This window comes from Mobula birostris, chromosome X (assembly GCF_030028105.1).
Source record: "Mobula birostris isolate sMobBir1 chromosome X, sMobBir1.hap1, whole genome shotgun sequence".
Taxonomy (NCBI): Eukaryota; Metazoa; Chordata; class Chondrichthyes; order Myliobatiformes; family Myliobatidae; genus Mobula; species Mobula birostris.
The window spans coordinates 48425708-48445650 of NC_092402.1; the positions used below are offsets into that span (position 1 = coordinate 48425708).

General features: G+C 39.7%; 1 protein-coding gene across 4 annotated transcripts in view; it reads left to right on the forward strand.

Annotated features, from left to right (window-relative positions):
* The window catches only part of LOC140191691 (F-box/LRR-repeat protein 20), a 166388-nt gene that overhangs the window by 121832 nt on the left and 24613 nt on the right, over positions 1-19943 (forward strand). For all 4 annotated transcript variants that reach the window (XM_072249337.1, XM_072249339.1, XM_072249340.1 and 1 more), the window contains exons 5-7: positions 573-667; positions 11439-11507; positions 15460-15555. In XM_072249337.1, the coding sequence (XP_072105438.1) occupies positions 573-667; positions 11439-11507; positions 15460-15555 (260 nt within the window). The remainder of the gene's footprint in view (positions 1-572; positions 668-11438; positions 11508-15459; positions 15556-19943) is intronic.

Consider the following 19943-nt stretch of genomic DNA (forward strand, 5'->3'; position numbering starts at 1 on the left):
TCTTCATGTTTTTATTATGCAAGCTGTAACTCATCATCTGGTGCACTTGCATGTTCAGAAAGTTTGGTGGTTTGATGCAAAAATATAATTGGCTATGTAGGATCATGTCATTTTGATGATGTCTCTAATGCCAAGTTCACATGGGAACTTGGGCAAGTACCTTTTAAAGCCAAAACATAGGAATTTTTTATTGTAGATTAGTCCTTCTCTGAACTTTGATGATTACAACCTGGTAACAGTATATTTTTCTCCTTTTGGTCTGCTAAAGAAGGGGCTTAGCCTGAATGCAGAGAATCTAATTTAGATAATGGCCTATCTCCAAAATGTTAACTTACCTTTTCATTTTCTGAATCTTATGTGGCACTCCAGCATTTCTCAATTCCTGTAAATTTCTACATCTGTCTTCATCTTATTTTTATACAATTATCTTTCCAGTTAAATATTGACACTTTCTATCATATTTTGATTGGAGAAATGGAATTTTTTCATTTGGGTTTTGAAACTATTTAATTTATTATCTATATTCTTTTATATTGTGTCAAACAAGTGTTATGTTTCTTTTTCTTACACAGGGCCGAGTAGTAGAGAATATTTCCAAAAGATGTGGCGGCTTTTTACGGAAGCTTAGTTTGCGAGGATGCCTTGGAGTGGGAGACAACTCTTTAAGGTAAACTTGTACTTAGTAAAGCAATTACAAGTAATGTACAACTATCTTTGTTGAACGGTGATGCAGTGGAAAATTTTGAAAGACCGAAGAAACAAGCAATATGTAAAGGTGAAAAGGCATCACAATTGGGATTAGCTTTAATTAATTTTACATTTGTTTGATAGAATGAATTCTTTTCCAGATGTGTATGCCGAGCAAACATAGCACTTGTTCTTTCCAATACATGTAATGATCTTTGAGGCTTCCCAGACAAATAATGTTCAGAATTTTGAACATGGCAACACAATTACATGAAGGGAGCTGCGTGCTTGCAGGATCAATCTTTCAGTAATAGGAGGAGGCCATTTTACCTTGTGATCAAAGTGCATCAATACCTTTATTTTCCTTTTAAGCTGCTTGTCACTTAATCATTTACCAAAGAAAAAACATCTGCCCACTTCAATTGCAACTTCCCCAGCATCTCATGAATTTTTGTGCCTAAAATTATGTTTCCGTTCCTCTTTATGCTTCCTGATTTTAGCTCTTGATTTACTCCAAATTTTCTGCCTTCATGTTCTTGGTCTGAACCACATTTATTATCACTGACGTGCAGTATGTCGTAAAATTTGTTGCTATGCAGCAACAGTAAAGTAGGATACATATAAAATACTATAAATTATAATAAGAAATACAGTACCTATAAAAAATATTCACCCCCTCCCCTTGGAAGTTTACATGTTTTATTGTTTTACAACATTGAATCACAGTGGATTTAATTTGACTTTAATTTTACACTGATCAACAGAAAAAGACTCTTTCATATCAAAGCAAAACAGATCTCTACAAAGTGATCTAAATTAATTGCACTGAAGCATCCCCACAGCGTGATGCAGCCACCACCATACTTCACGGTAGGGATGGTGTGTTTTTGATGATCTGCAGTGTTTGGCTTACGCCAAACATAGCGTTTAATCTGATGGCCAAATAGCTCAATTTTAGTTTCATCAGACCATAGAACCTTTTTCCAGCTGACTTCAGGATCTCCCACATGTCCACTCCAAACTCTAGCTGAGATTTCATGTGAGTTTTTTTTCAGCAGTGGCTTTCTCTTTGTCACTCTCCCATAAAGCTGTGACTGGTGAAGCACCCAGGCAACAGTTGTATGTGCAGTCTGTTCCAGAGTTGTCATAGGTCTCTTGAAGACCTCCCTTACTAGTCCCCTTCTTGCATAGTCACTCAGTTTTTGAGGACATCCTGCTCTGGGCAGATTTATAACTCTGCCATATTCTTTCCATTTCTTGATGGTTGACTTTACTGTACTCCAAGGGATGTTCAGTGACTTGGAAAGGATTATTGGAAGGTGATGTTCAGGGCAAGGCAGAGTTAGCTTCAAAGTTCAAAGTAAATTTATTATAGGTGGTGGGGTGGAGATTCATGTCTACCAAAGGAGGTGTAAGGCATTCCTTCCCTCTACTAGCATGCAGGTCACCCTTGGGCAAGGTATAACACCTGCATAGCCAGTCTGCATAGCACGACCTGCCTTTGACAAACCCATGCTGACTATTTTAAATCATATTCTGCCTGTCCAAATGTTCATAAATCCTGCCTCTCAGGATCTTTTCCATCAGCTTACTAACCACTGAAGTAAGACTCACTGGTCTATAATTTCCTGGGCTATCTCCACTTCCTTTCTTGAATAAGGGAACAACATCTGCAACCGTCCAATCCTCCAGAACCACTCCCGTCCCCATTGATGATGCAAAGATCATTAGCAGAGGCTCAGCAATCTCCTCCCTCGTCTCTCACAGTAGCCTAGGTCCCAGTCTCGTCTGGTCCCGGAGACTTATCCAACTTGATGCTTTCCAAAAGCTCCAGCACATCCTCTTTCTTAATGTCTATATGCTCAAGCTTTTCAATCCACTGTAAGTCATCCCTACAATCACCAAGATCCTTTTCCATTGTGAATACTGAAGCAAAGTATTTATTAAGTATGTGTGCTATCTCCTCCAGTTCCATACACATGTTTCCACTGTCACACTTGTTTGGTCCTACTCTTTCACATCTTATCCTCTTTGTCTTCACATACTCTTAGAATCCCTTGGGGTTTTCCTTAATCCTGTCCACCAAGGCCTTCTCATGGCCCCTTCTGGCTCTCCTAATTTCATTCTTGAGCTCCTTCCTGCTAGCCTTATAATTTTCTAGGTCTCTATCATTACCTAGTTCTTTTGAGCCTTTCGCAAGCTTTTCTTCTTGACTAGATTTTCAACAGCCTTTGTACACCACGGTTCCTGTACCCTACCATCATTTCCCTGTCCCACTGGAACGTACCTATGCAGAACGCCACATAAATATCCCCTGAATATTTCCCACATTTCTGTCGTACATTTCCCTGAGAGCATCTGTTCCCAATTTAGGCTTCCAAGTTCCTGCCTGATAGCTTCATATTTCCCTTTACTCCAATTAAACGCTTTCCTAACTTGTCTCTTCCTGTCCCTCTCCAATGCTATGGTAAAGGAGATAGAATTGTGATCACTATCTCCAAAATGCTCTCCGACTGAGAGATCTGACACCTGACAAGGTTCATTTCCCAATACCAGATCAAGAACAGCCTCTCCTGTTATAGGCTTATCTACATATTGTGTCAGAATACCATTCCTGCCCCTAACCTTCCTGAACACACTTAACAAACTCCACCCCATCTGAACCCCTCGCTCTAGGGAGCTGCCAATCAGTATTTGGGAAATTAAAATCTCCCATCACGACAACCCTGTTATTATTACACCTTTCCAGAATCTGCCTCCCTATCTGCTCCTCAATGTCCCTGTTACTATTGGGTGGTCTATATATAAAAAAAACACTCAGTAGAGTTATTGACCCCTTCCTGTTCCTAACTTCCACCCACAGAGACTCCGTAGATAATCCCTCCATAACTTCCTCCTTTCTTCCAGCCATGACACTATCTCTGATCAGCAGTGCCACACCTCCACCTCTTTTGCTTTCCTCCCTGTCCTTTCTGAAACATCTAAAGCTTGGCACTCTTAAGTAACCATTCCTGCCCCTGAGCCATCCAAGTCTCTGTAATAGCCACAACATCATAGCTCCAAGTACTGATCCAAGCTCTAAACTCATCCGCTTTGTTCATAATGATTCTTGCATTAAAATAGACACACCTCAAACTATTGGTCTGAGTGCATCCCTCCTCTATCATCTGCCTATCATCCCTCTCGCACTGTCTCCAAGCTTTCTGTATTTGTGAGCCAACCGCTTCTTCCTCCGTCTCTTCAGTTTGGTTCCCACCACCCAGCAATTCTAGTTTAAACTAGTACCTTTAAGTGATGGCAAATGAAGTTGAGTAAGGTTATCCTCCTCTGGTTCAAGTGCCTGATGGTTGAGGGGTAATAACTATTCTTGAACCTGGTGGTGTGAGTCCTGAGGCTCCTGTATCACCTTCCTGAGAGCAGCAGTGAGAGGAGAGCATAACCTGAGTGGTGGGGTCCCTGATGCTGGATGCTGCTTTTTTGTGATAGCTGTGGGAGTTCATGATGATTCCTCAATGTTTTGATGGTCAAAATGAGCATAGAAAGCATTGAGCTCATCTGGAAGCAAAGCTTTGTCACCTATGTCTCTTGATTTCACTTTGTAAGAGGTAATGATGGCATTCAAGCCCTGCCACGTCTGTCAAGCATCCTTCATTGATTCAAGATGAAATTTATGAACTTGGAGGTTAAAGGACATTATCCTGCATTCATAAAACAGTTACCTTAATTTGTGAATCCATTCTAGAATTTTAAATTACCCTATAATAGACTGGGGAAAATGGCTCAGATGGTCAGACTCACTTCAGACTGAGAGGCTTGTAATACTTAATCTTCATTGTTGCCTTCTAAGGATGTGGGTAAACATAGAAACATAGAAAATAAGTGCAGGAGTAGGCCATTCGGCCCTTCGAGCCTGCACCGCCATTTATTATGATCATGGCTGATCATCCAACTCAGAACCCTGCACCAGCCTTCCCTCCATACCCCCTGATCCCCGTAGCCACAAGGGCCATATCTAACTCCCTCTTAAATATAGCCAATGAACTGGCCTCAGCTGTTTCCTGTGGCAGAGAATTCCACAGATTCACCACTCTCTGTGTGAAGAAGTTTTTCCTAATCTCGGTCCTAAAAGGCTTCCCCTTTATCCTCAAACTGTGACCCCCTCGTTCTGGTCTTCCCCAACATTGGGAACAATCTTCCTGCATCTAGCCTGTCCAATTTTATACGTTTCAATCAGATCTCCCCTCAATCTTCTAAATTCCAACGAGTACAAGCCCAGTTCATCCAGTCTTTCTTCATATGAAAGTCCAACCTTCTTTGTACTCCCTCCATGGCAAGGATGTCTTTCCTCAGACTAGGGGACCAAAACTGCACACAATACTCCAGGTGTGGTCTCGCCAAGGCCTTGTACAACTGCAGTAGTACCTCCCTGCTCCTGTACTCGAATCTTCTCGCTATAAATGCCAGCATACCATTTGCCTTTTTCACCGCCTGCTGTACCTGCATGCCCACTTTCAATGACTGGTGTATAATGACACCCAGGTCTCGTTGCACCTCCCCTTTTCCTAATCGGCCACCATTCAGATAATAATCTGTTTTCCTATTTTTGCCACCAAAGTGGATAACTTCACATTTATCCACATTAAATTGCATCTGCCATGAATTTGCCCACTCACCCAACCTATCCAAGTCACCCTGCATCCTCTTAGCATCCTCCTCACAGCTAACACTGCCGCCGAGCTTCGTGTCATCCGCAAACTTGGAGATGCTGCATTTAATTCCCTCTTCCAAGTCATTAATATATATTAATGAAGTGAGCTCAGCATGGAAAATGGATGTGAGATTTTTGGATGTGAAATTCCTGGCAGTCCTGTTTGATGTTTGGGAGGTCGACTAAATGTTGACTAAATTCAGATTCAAATATTTAACACATGTACATGGAAGCATACAGTGAAATGCATCATTTGTGTTAATGCCAGCACAACCGAAGGATGTGCTGAGGACAGTCCACAAGTGTCACCATACATTTCAGTGCCAACATAGACTAGAGTGTTCATCAGAGCAACAGCAAAGAAGCCCCTTTCCTTCCTACCACTTAACCACCCAGTCACACAGATGTCCTCCAACCCCAGGACAGGCCGCTTCCCGGGTCTTCATCCTCCACTGGACGTGCAGACCCATTTATATCTGGCCTCCTGATAAATTTCAGATTGCCTCTGTATGATCTACTAAATGTGCTTGATAAATGTGAATTTTGGAAGGCAATTTTCTCCTCTCTCTGTTCTCCCACCCCAATTGCTAATGTCACTGATCTTCTGAAACCAGGAGCAAAGAAACCATATTCACAAATAGTTATTTCTTTTGGACGAGTAGCCTTGTCAAGAAGCATGAACTTATCAATGTACTTTACCTACAAGCTCCATAGATTTGGTGTTCTGTAACTTCATAATTTAGAAACCATTTTGAGAATTTAAATCAAAAGAAAATTGGAAATAAAAAATACTTCAACCATCTGAAACTCTGTGATTAATGCTGTGCTGTGTTCTTTGAACTTTGGATTAAAGTTCACAACTTACAGATCAAAGGTGTTCTCTTGAGGGAGAAGGATTTTTATATCTGGCATTATCACTCACAATTTACAAGTATAATTCAACAAACTCGATTTTAAAAAAAAGTATAAATCTGCCAAAATTAAAACTAGTGAAATGAGAAATTGCTGTGTAATTGTAACAGAACAGAGGTCCAAAGACCACTGCTGACTTTGATCATAGGATATTAACAATTGTTCATGGTAAATTCAGAAAAATACTGCTTAATTAGGGAAATGAAAGCCAGCCAGTCAGGGCTAATTATCACTTTCAGTCCACAATACACATTCAGCTTGATCATATTTAACCCTAGATTGAACAGGAGGTTGGATTCTGGCCATACATATTTGCCTCCTTTCATCAAGGTGAAAGATCTTTGCAGCTTGATCTTGTTTGTGATGCATACATTTTCCGATTTAATGAAAGACCTTGTCTGTTTCATTATTGCAACTTTGCATAGTTGCCTGCTAGGCAAATGTCCAAGTAATGTCTTGCTGGTTTCAGATTCAGATTCATTTATTTATCACATTTACATGGAAACATACAGTGAAATGTGTCTTTTGCATTAACAACCAACACAACTTAGGTGTGTGCTGGGAGCAGCCCACAAGTGTCACCACACATTTACAGACATCCCACCTCTCCCAGAAGTTCCGGGAGTCTCCCGCATATCGATGGTGGCTCCCTGATGCCCGGAAATTATATACAATATCCCGGAAATCGATTTTTTTGAGAGAGGGAGAGCGAACATCCTGATTGGTCTCTCTTCGTGCTAAGAGTGGTCCCCAACCACCGGGCCGCAAGGAAACAACATGATTTGGCGATATGAAACGATATGAGTCAGCTGCACCTTTCCTCATTCCCTGTCACGCCCACTGTTGAATTTGAACGCGTGCGAGGTCATTACGCACGCGTCATCCATGTCAGCGCGGGAAGAAGATCAACTCCTCGAGCTTGCAAATGACAGTGGGCTGAAAAGTATGTTTGACATAACATCTCTGCTGGCATTCTGGATCAAAGTCAAGGCTGAATATCCTGAGATAGCCACGGAAGTACTAAAAACGTTGCTTTCATTTCCAACATATCTTTGCGAAGTAGGATTTCTGCAATGAATGCAATGAAAATTAAATTGCGGAATACACTGGACATAAGGAACCCCCTTCGAGTATCCTGTCTCCAATCAACCCTCGATGGCACCATCTTGTTGCAGGGAAAACAAGCCCAGGGCTCCCACTGATTCAGCGATATTGGTGTATTGCAATGATTTTATATGTTCATACGAGGAAATTATGCTCTGTGTTTAATATCCAAACGTTACTTAAATTGTTATGATGCTATTGACTTATAATTGACTTATCACTATATTCATGCGAGGAAAATATGTGCTGTGTGTTTAATATTAAATTCGTTAGATAAACCCTTTTAGAAATGAAATTGAGTGTATTAGCCACTTATAAGTGACTTATAGTTGACTTATCACCTATATTCCGGATGTGATTAACACCCCCCCCCCCCCCCCCCGTCGGCTGGTTCGCAAGAATATTGTCAATATTAAACCGGTCCACGGTGCAAAAAATGTTGGGGACCCCTGCTAAGTAGACCTATCAGTTTTCTGTGGGCGGGCTTTACAGTCGACCTCAAAAATAATGACAATGTTGCTCGCTGCACTGTTTGCAACAGTGACTTTTCTATTGCCCATGGTGGGTTAAAATGTAAAAAGGCATGCTGAGGTGAGTTTAACAGGTGTCATTCGTTCATTAGCATAGCTAACGTTATTTAAACTAGCTGGCCAGCTGCTAAGGAGCTACGCTATTGATGTCCTACGTGATGAGGCCAAACTCCCTGTAGACTTGCTTAAGGTTGTAATAGAATAAACATGATAATATAATATAAGTACATATTTTAATGTCACATTTTCTGCATATACCCAACCTGGTTTACAGATTAGACAAAACCACGAAAGAAAGTATTACATACACCCTTGGAGGTTGACTGGTAGGGGGGAGGGATATGGGGTTGCGGGGGGCTGGGGTGCTACCTCCCTGAAATGAGTTTTTGCAGGGTGGGATGTCTGCATTTAGGCACCAATGTTGCATGCTCACAATCTTGGCAGAACAATACAGGTCACAACAAAACAGAACATAATAAGTAACAAATTAATAGCAGCAAAACAAGCCCCTTTCCTCCCTCCCACACATACACAGACCGAACTCCAAACCCAGGTCAGGCCTCTGGGCCTCCAGTGGATTCAATAAATTATTAGTTTCACAGTTAAATTCTCTTTCCTTGCAGTCTTAAATTGCAGTGTTGTAATGTGGAAAGCAAGTAGCCAAAAGATTTAAGGTAGTGGGGTAAATGGCAGGGACCAATGACTCAGAAGTACTCAGATATATCCATAGGCCAACTATGAGCACTGTAGTAAGTCTAGCATCCATAGGGTTGACACACAAAATACTGGAGGAACTCAGGCAGCATCTATAGACAGCAATACAAGAAGAGGCTGTCTTCTCTCTTTCTTTGCATTCCTGATGAAGGGTTTCAACTGTCCATTAACCACAGAGTAGCTTTATATAGGTCAGCATAATATCATGGGCTGAAGTGCCTTGTACCATGCTGTACCGTTCTTTGTTCTAAGTGGGTTTCAATTCTTTGGGCTGACAAGCTTTGAGAAAGAGGGAGCTGTTTCATTGGATTAAGATTGACTTGAAACTAACTGGACTAATGGCCTTGCAAATTGATTGAGAAATTGCACGTATCAAGGATAATATAGTGGGATTCTTATCTATAGTAAGACAGGACAAAGTAGATTACAGGTAATAATTTGGAGGATGAATTCATGTGAATGTTTTGTAGATCAGTTGATTGAGGAATCAATGAAGGTACTAGATATTTTAAGTGCAGTTTTGCATAATGAGCGGATTAATTGATCTGGAACTTTAGGGAATGATGTTCAAAATCTGAAAAGGCCTGTGTTTAAAAATTTTTTAAAATATCTCAATTCTGAATAAAGCATAAAATTGCTTTGGTAGATCTGAAAAGTATCAAAAGGCAAGAGAGTAATTAAACATTTGAAGAAATAATTCATAGTTAACAAATAATATATGTCCCATTTTAAGGTCAAGTTAAAACCTAGGAAAAGTGGTCCAGCAGTGGCCATGAAGAAGTTGTAGGTAGTATTACATCAAATGAAAATGTTGCCAAGAAAGAGAGTAAGACTGAACTTTTAGGAGCTTTTCAGAATTAAGTAAAGGAGAGTCCAAGACATTGATAAAGATTAGGAGAATAGAATGAGAATCTGGGAAAAATACAAAACAGGCCCTGAGATTCTACAGGTATTTAAAAAGGAAAGGAGTAGTTGAAGGATTAGGTCTGTGCAGACAGAGATTAGAGAAGTTATATTATGGATTAAAGAACTGGAAGAGAAATTAAACAACATTCATATTGGTACAGGCGACATGGATAAGAAAATGAAGGAGGTCTTGAAGAAGGAATATAGGGAGTTGGGTAGAAAGGGGAACATGAGGGAGAACTTCTTCACTCAGAGGGTGGTGAGATTGTGAAATGAGCTGGCAGCAGAAGTGAATATGGGTTTGATTTCAACATTTAAGAGAAGTTTGGATAAGTTTATGCATGGGAGGGTATTGGAGGCTATATTCAATGTGCCAGTCAATGGGATTTGGCAGAATAATAGTTTGACACAGACTAGATGGGCTGAAGGGCCTGTTTCTGTGCAGTACTGCTCTATGACTCTATGCCTTATTCGATTATATCGGGGTCTACTGAGACACCATGTGGAATTTTGTGCAGGCTTGGTCTCTGTATCAGGTGTGATATGGCAACAGTTCTACCAGCTTCATTCATGGGATAATAGGTTTGTCATATGACAGGGAATTAGACATACTGCTGCTATATTCTTAAATTGAAAAAAAATGCAAGGTATCTTGGTGAAATGTATAAAGTTCTAATGGGTTTTGACAAAGCAGATGCAGATTTGTTTTCTTTGGCTAAGATGTCTAGAATTAAAGGATTATTTTTTTTAAAAAAGTCAGTTGTTTAACAAAGAGGAGAAATTCCTTTGTACAGCACGTGATGAATCTTTGAAATTCTCTTCCTGAGTCACTCAGCATAGATTTTGATGTTAAGGAAATCAGTGTATATGGCGATCATCAAGCCATGTAGCACTAAGAGCAAAGGTCATCTGTGATTTTATCTGCTCTGCTGCTCAATGAGGGAGCAAGTGGTCAATTTCAAAGTAAATTTAATTATCAAAGTACATATATGTCTCCATATACTTCCTTGAGATTTATTTTCTTGAGGGCGTTCACAGTCGTACTGCACACAAAGATGTGCAAAAGACAACGTTGTGCAAATGCAAAAAGGTAAAACTAATACTAATAAATAAATAAGTAATAAATACCGAGAATATGAGTTATAGAGTCTTTGAAAATGAGTCCATATGTTGTGGAATCAGTTCAGTGTTGGGCAAGTGAAGTTATCCACTCTGGTTTAGGAGCCTGATTGTTGAGGGGCAATAACTGTTCCTGAACCTGGTGGTGTGGGACCTAAAGCTCCTGTACCTCCTTCCTGATGGCCGCAGTGTGAAAAAAGCATGGTCTGAATGGTGGAGGTCCTTGATGATGGATGTTGCTTTCCTGCGTCAGCATTCTTTGAAGATGTGCTCAATGGTGTGGAGGGCTTTACCTGTGATGTTGTGGGCTGTATCCACTACTGTTTGTTGGTTTTTCTGTTCAAGGGCATTGGTATTTCCAAACCAGGCTATGAAGTAACCAGTCAGTATACTCTCCACTATGCATCTATAGAAGTTTGTCAAAGTTTTAGATGACATACCAAATCTTGGCAAGCTACCTCTACTTCTATTTCTTAGTTGCTTTCAGAACCACCAAATGAAACTAGAAGTGTAGCTTTCATATGCAGTCTTGTTCTAAGGTGAAAATGTGAAAGATACCAGCCACATCATTGTATTGTATATGATAGTACTTATGTGACTATAAAGCTCCTATCAATGCATGTCATTGTTTTTCAGGGTAGAGCATGGTAGTGATTCAATGCTAGTGTAATCCATTTGGTGGAAAGTTTTTGTTTCTAACTTTGCAATACACTTGAAGTGCAAGTACACTTCGTAACATCTCTATTTTATTCTTCCAGAACCTTTGCTCAGAATTGCAGGAATATCGAACAGTTAAATCTGAATGGATGCACAAAAATCACAGATGCGTGAGTAAAGCATTTTACAATAACAGGCTTGTAGCTTTTGTTTTCTGATGTGGGCCTGGATAAATGGTAAAGGTTACAGTGCAAGCTGTGACCAAAACTGGAAAGAGTAGGAGAGAAATGATGTATCAGTAAATAACTTACTTCCTTTGATGCAATGATGTGCTGTTAACTTTCAAAAAGGCAGCTTTTTATGTTTGTTTTCCAAATCCAGCGTCTACCAATATAACTGATGAGGTGTGAATTTCTGGCGGCAAGTTACTGTAAAAACTCTGGATCATGAATTCATGAACACAGTGAATTACAAGCTAGTTTCTATTACCAAAAAAATGTTGTTTTTGGCACTGCCTCCACAAATAGTTGTCCTTGTAGCTTGGGTTTTATAGTTGCAATACTTTAGACAAAACCATAATTGATAAAAACTTCTGAGGTACTCCATGGAATCTAGAAGTTACTGTTGGTAATTTCCTTGTCATTTGCTGCTTTCTCCAATATAATCTTAAGAAATAAGTAAAATGGTGAAAACTTAGCTATTTAGTGTTGTATAAGTCAATAACACCATTAGACATAGCAGCAGAATTAGGCCATTTGGCCAATCAAGTCTGCTCCACTATTCCATCATGGTTGATTTATTTTTCTCCTCAACCCCATTCTCCTGTTCTAGCCATAATGTACTGCATACTAAAATTATAATGACATCTATTTCATAGCATATTAAGCTACTGTTAGCAAATGCCCTTTCCTTGAAAGCACTTATCCTGAACACTTAATTTAAAAAAAAAATTTAGTTTAACTGTATACCTTCATCTGCTCCTCAGTCTACCGGTGCTGTTGATCCTGCAGTCCAATCATTCATGTGTATGTATGTTCCCTAAATCATATTTTTAAAAAAATGCTTGGCAGTACCAGGAACCTGGTGTTACCTGTCTACAGTGGGTTCATAGAGTGCGAAGAAATCTATACAAACTTCTTCCTCCATGCTCCTTTAGCAATAAAATGATGTCATTGCCAAGGCCACAGTGGTATCCTCCACACCAAGCCAGTGAATAATCCTACAGCACAGAAATGGGCCCTTCAGCCTAACTTGTTCATGCCTTCTAGATGCCCATCTAAGCTAGTCCTATTGCTTGCACTTGGCCCATATCCCTCTAAACCAGGGGTTCCCAATCTTCTTTATGCCATGGACCCCAACCATTAACCGAGGGGTCAGTGGACCCCAGGTTGAGAAATCCTGCTCTAAACCTTTCCAATCCATGTATCTGTCCAAAGGTCTTTTAAGTGGTAGGCTGCTGCAGAAGATTAGATTAGATGGAATCCGGGGAAAGCTAACAAATTGGATATGCAATTGGCTTGATGGTAGAAAAGACTTGAAGTAAAGCCTGGTTTATACTTCTGCGTCAACGCATCGCCGCAAACTCTATGCAAAGCCGATGCAGAACCCTACGCGAGAGCTTGCGTTGCTGCGACGCGCACCTCTCCCAAAATGTAACCGCGCATTGTGGCAATGCAGAACGCAACAACTGTGATTGGTCCGCTTGGTAGCATCGCATTTTCTCCTATGCTGCAATAGCTTCCTATTGGGCGACTGAAGGGCAGGGAAGGAACTCTGGCTGCAATGCTTTCCATAAAGCTTTACAGACCTCTGAAATTATGGAGGACACATTTCACACGAAAAAAAGACGCTCGCATCTTGTTTACCCCGAGACTACCATGACCATGAAGTCTTGCGCGGGCAGGTGAGTGCGCATGCGTGACGTGCGCGAATTGCAGAGCGACGCAGACACACCAACGCACAAGTATAAATGCTCACAACGCGCGTAGGTCACTTGCGTAGGTTATGGCGTCCAGTTAACGCAGAAGTATAAATCAGGCTTAAAGGGCGATGGTGGAAGGTTGTTTCTCAGACTGGAGGCCTGTGACTAGTGTCAGGGCTGGGCCCATTGTTACTTGCTATTTATATTAATGATTTCGATAAGAATGCACAAGGCATTCTTAAGTTTGCGAAGAAGGTAGTATATTGGAAAAAGGAGAAGGTTATCAAAAATTACATGGGAATCTGAATCAGTGTAGTAAATAGGAGAGGAATGGAGTTTAATTCAGATAAATGTGAGGTGTTGAAGATTGGAAAGAAATCTAGGTCAGACTTTCACAATGAATAGCTGGGCTCTGGGGAGTTATTGTAGAACAGAGGGATCTTGACGAACAAGTGCATGATTCATTGAAAGTGGAGTCACAGGTAGATGGTAGTGAAGGAAGCTTTTGGCACACTGGCCTTCATAAGTCAAGGCATTGAGTATAAAAGTTGGGAGATCATGGTGTGGTTGTACAGGAAGCTATTGAGGCTGCACATGGAGTATTATATTCAGGTTTGGTTGCCCTGCTATAGGAAAGATGTTATTAAACTGGAAAGAGTGCAGAAAAGATTGACAAGGGTGTTGCCAAAAACTTAAGAGACTGAGTCGTAGGGAGAAGTAGACTAGCTAGCACATTATTCTTTAGTGTGTAGGATATTGAGACGTGATCTTATACAGGTGTATAAAATCATGAGGGGCATAAGTTGAATGGATTCATTCTTTTTCCCAGGGTTGAGGAAATGAGAACTAGAGGTCATAGGTTTAATGTGAGAGGGGAGAGATTTAATAGGAACTTGAGGGGCAGCCTTTTTGAAACCTTTTCCACTGTATGTAGAATGAGCTGCTGAAGGAAGTGGCTGAGGCAGATACAATAACAAGTTTAACAATACAGATGGACCATTGCATGGATTGGAAAGGTATAAAAGATGTGGCCCAAATACAAGTAAATGGGACTAGCTTGGATAGGACAACTTGGTCGGCATGGATCAGTTGGGCTGAAGGGCCTTTTTTCCTGCTGAGTAACTCTGACTCTAAATGGTATTTTTGTACTTGCCTCAACCACTTCCTCTGGTAGTTTGTTCCATATGTGTGTGAAGAAGTTGCCCCTCAAGTTCATTTTAAATCTTTCACCTCTCATCTTAAATCTCTACTGCGTAGCATGCTTCAGCCTGACTAGCAACTACTTTTGAATCAGAAATTTCTGGGTGGGGAAGAGCTGTGCAACAAAAGCAAGAAAGGAGCAGACAACAGTTTCCATCATGTCCAACAGAAGGTGATGAGAGGGGCTAGGACACATATAGGCATCCAGGGGGGTTTCAATTAAAGTCTAATGAACTTTGTTCGAATGTACTTCCAGAAGTCATATGACAATATCTATCAACACTGCCATTTACCATATCTATTACATGTCAGACTGATTTAATTGATTTTCTTTTTACTTAGCAATCAGAGACCTGACGTTAATCACTTCAAATGTGTCCAAATGCTTAGAAATCTGCTTCTAATGATTGATTCTTATAATCTCCCACCTCAAGAAGTCAAATCTGCAATTACAAGCCTGTAGTTACTGTTTTCAGTCCTGCATACTTAAATAATGTAGAGAGGTTTTTTTGTTTGCAAACCAGTTATCTCGTCCCATGCTGCCATTGTGATAAATTAGTATTCACATTGGAAATTGCCTGCTATGCTAAAAATGCAGGATTAAATGTAGTTGTGGTTAAGTGATGTTAATTTTATTCCCCATGGCATTTTGTTGCCGCATATTGCCTAACCCTAGTTGTCTATTACGATCACTCTTCTAAACAAAGCTGCAAAAAAGTTTATTTTCCTTCCAATGACCTTGCACTTCAAACAGTGTATTAATTTATATTGACAAGTGAAGTTTTAGTAAATCTTTCAGTCAGGCAAAACTGTGCGATGATTTCTTTCCCCCCAGTGTGTTGTTGCTATTATTGGAGAAAGGGGACAAAAACAGAAAATAATTGAAATACTTAGCCTCAGTGAACAGAAGAGGACGTAATCCTTTTGACAGTCTTGTGGGAAAATTGACATGGAACAGTTCAAATGGATTCTTGATCACTTTTTGTGTTCTTGTTTTACAGAACCTGTACTAGTCTCAGTAAATTTTGTTCCAAGCTAAGAAGTTTAGACTTGGCTTCATGCACATCTATCACAAATCTTTCTTTGAAGGCTCTGAGGTGAGTTTCGGTGATAGACCATTTTGTTATCAGGGTCATTTTCTTTTTATTAAACGTTTTCAAGTAGTTGTCTGTGATTTTTTAATTCCATGTTTGTACTTGCATTTTGCATTGCCAATCAGTAAATTAATGCAAAGTTAGACATTCCACTGAGTTAATGAATAGTAATCAGTTGATTAATCTGATGGTATTTGGATAATGAAAGTACTAGTGTGAAGTGGATAAACTATTCTGAAGAGAAGTAATTAAACAGAAATTCTATTACCACAACATCATAAAATAGCTAACAAGGACCCAAATAAGGCATTAAAAATCTCATGAATGTGATATTGTGTTGGGAGTCAACATTAAGACTGCAAGCACATAGTGGAATTTGCCTTTCTTTAATTGAAATAATAAAGTTGTTTATTTTCAAAATACAAGAAAAAAAGTATTGGAAATTCTCAGCAAATTACCCAACATCAGTGGGGAAAAAATAGATACAAAAACAAGTATTGAGATAGTGAAGCAGTGGCAAGAAGGAAATGTTGGTGATAGGATAGCTTGCAGGGTAGATAAAATTACACAAGATAATAGTATAAAATAGAGCAAAAGAAACACGATGCATCAGGAGACAATGTAAACTGCAGTGATGTAATCATTATCACCAAGTGGGTGTACGGAGGAATGTGTGGTGTTTGATCAAAAATTAAGTCTGGAAGGCTATAAAATCCATAATGCAGAGATACAGTCAGTTCCTCATCCAGGCTCTGAAATGTATGAAAGAATTGATGTCCATTTAGAAAGAAATGTCTAAAAGAGATTTAAAAGTTAAAAACTCTTTGGTTTCTGTAGAAATACAGAATTGAGATAAAGTATAAAAGGAAGGCTTAGCACATGAACTATAAAAATCACCTTATATCTTCAGTTTTCCTGGACTAGAAGATTTACAACGCTCTGTCAAGGAGCAGCTGCTTGCCTCTAATGCAATGTAGAATCCCAAGACAATTAGTTACATAATGGTAATAGTTTTGTAGGTTAAATACCTCCCAACAACTAAAAGCACAACAAAAACCTAACATAGTAGGTGCAATACAAATATCCCCTGCTATCCGAAGGTAGAGTGTTCCTATGAAACGGTTCGTAAGCCAGAATGTTGCAAAGTGAATAAGCAATTACCATTTGTTAATATGGGAGAAATTTTTGAGCATTCCCAGACCCAAAAAATAACCTACCAAATCATGCCAAATAACACACAAAACCTAAAATAACAGTAACATATAGTAAAAGCAGGAATGATATGATAAATACACAGCCTATATAAAGTAGAAATACTTTTCTGCAGCACTGTCTAGCGCAGCGAAAATCTCGCGGAAGCGCGGCGCAAGCGCTCTCGGCAGAAACACGCTCTCCAGTAACCTTTAAGCTATGAAGCTGCCAAATCATACCAAATAACGCATAAAAATACACAGCCTATATAAAGTAGAAATAATGTATGTAAAGTGTATTATCACTTACCAGAATCGGGAAGACTCCAAAAAATTACAGCTTCGTTGCAGTTAAACACTTGCTTATACGAATAACCACCTGACGCAATCGGCAATCACCTCTGATCTGGGCCAACATTTACGTGCCGGGCGGCACCTAATTAATTAGCTTGTTTATTTTGGCTTTTTTCTTAAAGATGTGCTGGGTGCATTCTGGCTACCGCTGCACCACTGCATTTTTCGCGGCAATGTATCGATCCACGGCCCAGAAGTAGGGGACCACTGCTTAAACTATGAAGCTGCCCTTGCCTCAGAAACCGATCAAACCACCCGTGACTACCTTTAAATTCCACTTTCGCAACACTTTCATCACCATCGTCCAGTGCTTTCTGTTTCAGCTTATTGAAAAGACTGACTGATTTCTCCTTAAGTATAAGAAAACTTAACGGAACACCACACTTTGTACACCCATCAATCCACTCAAGCAAAAGACTTTCCATTTTATCCATTATTGGATGCTGACTACGAGAGACCCCTTTCCTACGAGCAGAACCAACAGTAACATCGGCAGCTTTCAAGATTCTTTCTCTCTGCGTATAAATAGTGTGAATGGTGGACGCAGGCAAGTTCAACGCGCAGACAGTGTCCTCACTTCGTTCACCACGATCGAAATGCTTAATTATGCCAACTTTTATGCTAAGTATAACACCCTTACGAGCTCTTTTAGGCTTTTCCGATACCGTAGAACTCATCTTGCTAACAGATGCACAAAATAAATCGAGATAAAGCACGTGTTTAAGCAATGCCGGCTAGAATGCAGTTCCAGGGGAGGAGCTTGGCTGTTTGGGCGCGCGCAGCCTTTTTTCGTAACAGTGAAAACACTTTCTGTTAGCGAAAACAGGTAACTAATGTAGGTCTTTCGCAACAGCGAGGTGTCGTAAAGCGAACATTCGGAAAACGGGGGCCACCTGTACCTTAATGGATTTTTTCCTGGAATAATATGTGGGCTCAGAGTTCAAGTCCTGTCATGTCTGTTCAAGTCTTGGCATTTTTGAGAATTCAGTTTGAAGTAGTTATAAAGCTACTCAAGTGCCATTTTAAAACAAAAAAGGTTCTTTGTTGCTCATTAACTGTTGCTTGTTTTAACCATAGTGTAGCTTGAATTCCATGTGAATTGACCCTGTAAGCCCTTCTGCTAAGCACAGCAATGCAAAATGAATGCAGCCTCACAACACCCACTTGAAGGAATGAGGGATGTTGCTGACAGTCTACAGTGGCAGGATTTAATATCCTTCCATGAACTGTAAACAGCCTTGGAAGTATCCATATAAACAAACGCTGTGGTTAGATTAAATACTGCACTAGGCACTACTTTGATTCTGTGCATTGATTATAGTATTTTACTGAAATTTCTTAGTCTTCCCATAATTTGAAAAGTGTCAATTTCTGGTTATTGCAGTTCTCTGGAGAGTGTTGCCCCTTTCTTTGGTAGTTTTGTCATTAGAAAGTCATTTGAAAAGATTTTCAAGGAAATATTTTTTTTTAAATAACACAATGTAAAAGACCATCTAATTTCAAAGCAATGCAACTAGTAAAGTAATATACTTGCATGACTGAGCCACAAGGAAAATTAAACTTGCTCTGTCTGCCTTTACTTCTAGTGCTATTCCTTGGTTAAGTTGATCATTACATTGGGGTGGAATTTGTTAACAAAGTTTGGAATTCTTATGCAAATACAAAATTCTCAAACTCTGAGTTCCACTAGTGAGCACCTAGGTTTGCTTTGATGCTAGAATCCAGGTGATGAAGTGCAGGTTTGCAGAATTTCCCAGTGCCTAGTCTGGGGAAAGGGGCTAACAGAGGACCCACAAGCCCTTTTATTTTAACGGGCAGGGACTCTAAGGAAGAATGGAAAGAAAAATAGATTGCTTTTTAATTAATTTTGTGTTTGCTTTAATATCACAACTCTGAATGTAAATCTTTTAATAAAATTGAGTCATTAAAAATGGAATTTCAGGGGGAAAATGCAGAAACCTTTAACATTTTTGATGGCTGGCATAGCTGGGTTTTTACAGCTTGTCTTGGGCTTTGTCAGTTATTTCATTGGTGGGGCTTGTTCTGACCCATCTGTGTGACAGAATTTGAATACACTAGATGCTGCTGCTTTCCAGAACCTTAACTTTTTGTATCTGGATTAGCCTTTCACGAAGTTCAGTCTCTGCAAATCGGGTGAGTGCACAAGTTAAATACGCCTTACTGATGACTGTGAACAGCTGAGTGGCACTTGAAGTTTTAGACCCTTCCTTAAGTTAAAAGCTGCTGTTAGATTTGGGGAAAATAAGTTTAGAGAGGAAAAATTTCCAGCAGCCTACATGGTACAGTTCCTCAGATTTAGTCTGGTAAAGTGGCTAGCTCGTGTAACTGGAACAAGCTGAGCGATGTACTGACAAATATTCTCTGTAATTTCTGGTTCAGTAAATCCATTAATAAAATAATAGTGATTTTCCTTGTCAAATTGTACCTATTTTATATTGGTGGGGAAAGGAATCAATGTGATACTGCATTTGGTTTGTAATGTTTTAGGATGATATTCTGTGGTTGTGATTGAAGCATCTGAGCTTAGTTCTCTTAGTGGTACGACCTTGCAATACTTATCCAACATCTATTTGATTGCCTCTGTTAAAGTCTCAAAGTAAGTCATGTTTTTGGAAAGTAATTATTTTTCACTCTTGTCAGCTTTTCTCATTTAGGGTTTATTGTGATCATCCACTTTGAGCAGGAGCCTCATTCAGTTGAAGCTCTAATAAGAGTATATATTATAATTCAATTGCCAATCCATTCTACCAGTGAATGATGTTGCTTGCTTAGGTGCTCATTAACATGAACCTTGTCCTTGTATAGTTTGTTACAAATGTGATTTTA